The sequence below is a fragment of the Callospermophilus lateralis genome (assembly GCF_048772815.1).
Source record: "Callospermophilus lateralis isolate mCalLat2 chromosome 5 unlocalized genomic scaffold, mCalLat2.hap1 SUPER_5_unloc_1, whole genome shotgun sequence".
Classification (NCBI taxonomy): domain Eukaryota; kingdom Metazoa; phylum Chordata; class Mammalia; order Rodentia; family Sciuridae; genus Callospermophilus; species Callospermophilus lateralis.
The window spans coordinates 1,387,246-1,393,245 of record NW_027510147.1 but is presented as its reverse complement, the minus strand read 5'-3'; the positions used below and the strand labels follow the sequence as shown (position 1 = coordinate 1,393,245).

The following is a 6,000-nucleotide window of genomic DNA, read 5'->3' as shown; positions in this document are numbered from 1 at the left end:
TGATAGGTTTCTAGAATGTTCCATAAGATTTTACACTATTTGGCCACATTCAAAGGCTAAATTCCAAATGAACAACTACAATTCCCTTTCACCTAACACAAGTTTTATGTCCTCTGCCTCTCACGTTCCTGATTTCTTTGGAAGATTTCTACATTTCTGGGAAGACAAAAAAAAAAATCAGTATTCTGGTGCTAAGTTCTGTGACCTAGTTAGTTTATTTAACCAATGCCTCTGCCAAACCTTTTCCACCTTGCCAAGTAGAAAAATCTCTCTCTCTCTCTCTCTCTCTCTCTCTCTCTCTCTCTCTCTCTCTCTCTGTTTTGGTACTGGGGATTGGACCCAAGAGCACTTAACCACTGAACCACATACCCAGCTCTTTTTTATTTTTTGTTTGGAGACAGGGACTCACTGAGTTGCTTAACCCTCAAGAAATAGCCAAGGCTGGATTTGAAGTCACCTGAGCTCCCTGCACCCGGTCTATCTCTATTTTTCAGGAATGGTAATTTCTTGATATTTATACGTTATTCCTAGTTGGTTTTTGAGGATTACAATGATGGACATGTATAGGGTAGAATCAAACAGCAGTTATAGTGATTTCAGTTTCACCAGTTCTGGGAATGTCAGCACTTGTTTCTGGAAGGAACCTGTCGCCCCCTTTCTTCTGGAACAGAATCCTCTATGGCAATGGTTGTTGTAGCCATTCATCAGGTAAGAACAGTAATGGGGTTGCTATGCTTGGTTCTTTAATTTAAGTTGCTTAAGGCCAAGGAAGTGGTGCCCAACCCACTTTACACTCCTTAAACATTGGTATCTCTTCTATGCCCAGGTACTGCTTCAATCACTCAGAGAACGGTATTGAAGATTACACTGGGGGCACAGGACTATTGGTTCTGGGATAATCTATAGCCCATGCATTTCTATTAATATCACCAAATAATGCTAAATAATATCTGCTTCTTTTGGAGGAAAACATAGATAAATGAAAGTTAAGCTTTTTCCACTTTTAATTCCATGTATAAGCATGGCTGAGTGTATAATCTGGAAGGAGTGTGTAAGTATTCTAAGGTAACCATGTAAGGTTTTCATCTGGGAATGCAGGGCCTGCAGATTTTACAGAACAGTTACAAGAAGTGTTGCAAAACCACCTTTAAACAGACATTTATAAGAAAGTCATTGCATCCAATTATCCTCTCCAAATAAATGGCAGTAGAGTCTTTCTCCAAATTTCATACACAAAATTTTGCTTACCATTATGTTCGAGCCCCGATGCCAAAAACCACAGGGAGGATCAACCAGAGCTTCCCTGTGGGCTTCGTCCTGCTCGGGATCTCTGAGTGGCCCCAGCTGGAAAGGATGCTCTTCTGGGTTGTGATCCTCTTGTTCTCCATGACCATCCTCGGCAACTCCAGCATCGTCCTGCTGTCCTGCATGGACCCCCATCTCCACACCCCCATGTACTTCTTTCTTGGCAATCTTTCCTTCTTGGATCTCTGCTTAACCACAGCCTCTGTGCCCCAGATGTTGTCCCACCTGTGGGGGGCAGACAAGAGCATCACCTACACAGGGTGTGTCATCCAGCTGAGTGTGTTCCTCTGTGTTGGAGCGACAGAAGGCGTGCTGCTGGTGGAGATGGCCTTTGACCGCTACATTGCTGTCTGCCAGCCCCTGCGCTACACTGTCCTCATGCACCGTCCACTCTGTTGGAAGCTGGTTTTCCTAGCCTGGCTGTCTGGTCTGATAGTGTCTCTGTTCCAATCTTTCACCACCTTCCAGTTGCCCTTCTGCCCCCATCACCTCCTGGATGGCTTTCTGTGTGAGGTGCCTGTCCTCATGCGCCTTGCCTGTGGAGACACCACTGCCAATGAGTGGCAGATGATCATCACAGCTGTCATCTTCACCATGGTCCCTGTGGGGTTGATCCTGGCTTCCTATGGCTGCATAGCTCAGGCTGTGAGAAGCATAAAGTCAGAGGAAGGAAGGAAGAAAGCCATTTCCACCTGCTCCTCTCACCTCCTCATGGTCTTCATGTTTTATGGGACAGTGGCCATGGTGTACACTGACCCTAAGAGCAACTTTGCTTCAAAGAATGGCAAGTTTTTCACCTTCTTCTACACTGTGGTCACACCCTTGTTGAACCCTCTCATCTACACCCTGAGGAACCAAGAGGTACAGGACGCTTGGCTGAGACAGCTGGGAAAGTGGGTGAGCCCAAGGAAAAGCAAATAGTGGAGGATTTGAATCAAAAAGGAAGCTTATTAATGACATGCACACAGTCTCCTAAACAGAATCTCTCTGCAAAAGAGGTGTAAACCCTTTTGCAAACATACTATTTATATGTTAAACTACAATTGATCACACCATTTCTGTTTATTGTGACAAAACTGTGGATGTTTAGTAAGAGCTATTAAGTTTAAGGCTATATATTGTTTGCATTGGGTGCTGTTAATATTGATCTTCTTCTTAAAGGTGAGATATTGAAGACTTTAGGGGACAATATAAGTCTATAGGGTAGAAACTGTGCTGCCTCAGATCCACAGTATGAGAAGCCACATGAACAACATGAAAAAACAAGGGAACAAAGTGCCCCAGAGAAAGAAAGATGCTAGAACAATAGAATCCACTGACGAAACAGTGGAAGAAATATCAGAGAAGTTCAGAATGTGTGTAGTTAAGCTGATCTGTCACATAAAGTATGATGGAAAGAGTGAAATCAGAGGCAAATTTTAGGAGGTAAAATATAACTTCAATAAAGACAGATTATGAAATGAAATCAAACAGAAATTCTATAATCTCTTGGGCTGGGGATGTGGCTCAAGTGGTAGCGTGCTCGCCTGGCATGCATGTGGCCCGGGTTCGATCCTCAGCACCACATACAAACAAAGATGTTGTGTCTGCCGAAAACTAAAAAAAATATGTTAAAAAATTCAAAAAAAAAAAAAAAAGAAAATTCTATAATCTTGAATGCTGAGAGCCACAGCCGAGTTGGAAGGATGCATGGCATTTTTGCCAGAAGGGAGTGGTTGAGAGGTGATGCCAGCGAGCCATTGAGATGATGATGGTTATGTTAAGCTGTGTATTCAATTGTATATTAGACCCCTGATGTTTGCCTCTGGCACCCGCTACTTTGGAGTTCTTGCAGGGATGTCTGGGGAGTTCACATTGGTTGGAGAAGTTCCTTAGGAGGGATTTCTGGTTGGTGGTGTTCCTGGAAGGGCCCTGTGGGTGGCATTCATGGGCGTTTGGGCAATAAAGGAGTTCCTGTTTTGAACCTACAAGTGCCTCATGGCGGCTCGGTTATTTTGTGCCCAGCCAGACTGCGGCACTTGAAAATAAAGTTGACCACAAAGAGATGATGGTAAGAAACCACAAACCAAAATTCCAAGAATTATGGGACAATATGAAAAAACAAAATGTAAGATTTATCAGTATAGAAGAAGGCACAGATATACAAGTCAAAGGAATGCATGATCTTTTCAGTGAAATAATACAGAAAATTTCCTCAAACTGAGAAATGAAATGGAAAGTAAAATACAAGAGTCTTTCAGGATCCCCAAACGAACAAAATTACAACAGACCTACATGAATGCACAAATGCCTAACACAGAGAATTAGGATAAAATTTTAATAGCCGCAAGAGAAAATTATGAGATTACCTATGGGGAAACTATTTTGGATCTCATTTAATTTCTCAACCCACACCCTCAATGCTAGGAGCTCCTGGAACAACATATACCAACTCCAAAAGAAAATGGATGCCAGCAAGAATCTTATATCCAAAACAATTAAGCTTCAGATGTGAAGATAAAATAAAAACTGCCCATGATAAACAAAAGTTAAAATAATACACAACTAGAAAGCCTGCACTACAGAATATTCTCAGCAAAATATACCATGAGGATGAAATAAAAAAAAGTGAAAACCAGCATAGGGCAGAAATACACTAAAGAAAATGCCAATCAAAGGAGAAACTAAATCAAGTTAAAAACTGATAATATGTTGTTCCAGGATATCCTGCCTTTGAGGATCTGGGTTGAAAAATCTGCTGTGATCTGAATTGGTCTTCCTTATATGTAATTTCATTTTTTTTCTCTTGTGGCCTCTAAAATTCTATCCTTGTTCTGTAGGCTGGGCATTTTCATTGTAATGTTTCTTGGTGTAGATATATTGTAATTTTTGTACATTTGGCCTCTTGTATTTGATTTTCTAATTCATTTTTATGCTTGGGAAATTTTCTGCTATTATTTCTTTGAAGAGATTGTGCATTCCTTTGATTTGAATCTCTGAACCTTCCTCTCTCTCAATAAATCTTAAATTTGGTCTTTTGATGGTATCTCATAATTCTTGAGTATTCTGTTCATGGTTTTTTTTTACCATCTTCACTGTGAGGCCAATTTTCAAGATTGTATATTTTTTCTTTATTTTCTGAGGTTCTGTCTTCCAAGTGATCTAGTCTGTTGTTGATGCTCTCTATTGTGTTTTTTATTTGGCTTATTGTTGCTTTCATTTCAAAACTTTCTGTTTGTTTGTTTGTTTTTCAGAATCTCTATCTCTTTCTTGAAGTAATCTCTTGCTACCTGTATTTGCTCTCTTATCTCTTTGTTGGTGTGATTGATGGTTGCATGTATTTTCTCTCTTATCTCTTTGTTGGAGTGATCAATTTTTGCCTGTAACTGCTCACTTAAGTTGTTCTTTAATTCCCAGATCATTTTAGTTATGTATATTCCAAACTCCTTCTCTGATACATCATCTATGGTGCTATCTATGGATTCTATTATTGTAGTATCTTGGTTTGTTGGGGCACTTTCCTCCCTTGTGTTTTCATGATGTCTATGTGACTTCCTCTCTTGCAGCGTAGATCCGATGTATTACAGTTTCTGCCCTATTGTCTTATAATGTCTCTATAGGTTACCAATACCTCACCTTTGAGGGGGAGATCAATATCACAGCATTCACTGTACCCAACATGCAGCCATAGATCAGTTAGCTTCCATTTTTACATTTACACTTTTGTCACTATAATCATAAATGAGTTTGGTTATCTTATACCATAGAGTCAATAGGTTTATGTAATGGTTTGCAGTTTCTAATTGTAGAAGGGGGGCCTGGGGGTTTGGCTGAGATGTTTATGAGGTAGGATGTGAGAGTATGGAGGTATTAGATTATATGACTAATGAGAGGGTAATCATAAGAAGTTTGTTGTTAGAAGGAGAAACAAGAGATAGGTAAACCCATGCAAGACTCCCTGTCACCTCAGCAACAGGATAACTGCTACCAACCCTAGTAGAGATAACTCTGGTGCAACCAGGACCACAGGGACCTTGGTGATATCTTACCAGGTCCTTATTGTTGTCCCTTGATAGAAGCAGTGATATTCCAGTTTCATGGTGATGGCACCCTCAAGCCTATATGTACCCTGATGTAGGGCTGTGGAGCCACACTTTGGTAAAAAAGAAACCTAGCATGGGGTGCCTCTCTCTCTCCAGGTTGCTGGGCCACAGAGCGCTGGAGTGGGCGGAGATCCTGGAACAACACACATACCAAGTTCTAAAAGATAATGGATGCCAATCAAGAATCTTATAGCCAGCAAAATTAAGCTTCATATTTGATGACAAAATAGAAACTTTCCATGATAAACAAAAGCTAAAAGAATTTACACCAAGAAAGCCTGCACTATAGAAAATTCTTGGCAGAATATTCTACAAGGAGGAAATAAAAAACAACAATAAAAATCTGCAAAGGGAAGAACTATAATAAAGGAAACACAAACCAAAGGAGAAACCAAGTCAATTTAAATAAATAAGATTGACCAGAAATACAAATCATGTCTCAATAATAACTCTGAATATTAATGGCCTAAGCTCACCGATCAAAAGTCTTAGACTGGTAGATTAGATTAAAAAAAAAAGACCCAATAATATGTTTCCTTCAAGAGACTCATCTCATAGGAAAAGACATCCACAGACTGAAAATGAAAGTTTGAGGTAAAATGTATTATTCACA

General features: G+C 40.1%; 1 protein-coding gene across 1 annotated transcript; it reads left to right on the top strand.

Moving 5' to 3' along the window:
• The first annotated feature begins 1,266 nt into the window (after nt 1-1,266).
• Nucleotides 1,267-2,226, top strand: LOC143387086 (olfactory receptor 2H1-like). Its single transcript, XM_076841735.1, has one exon. It carries the CDS (start codon nt 1,267-1,269, stop codon nt 2,224-2,226), a length of 960 nt encoding a protein of 319 aa, XP_076697850.1.
• The last annotated feature ends 3,774 nt before the right edge of the window (nt 2,227-6,000 follow it).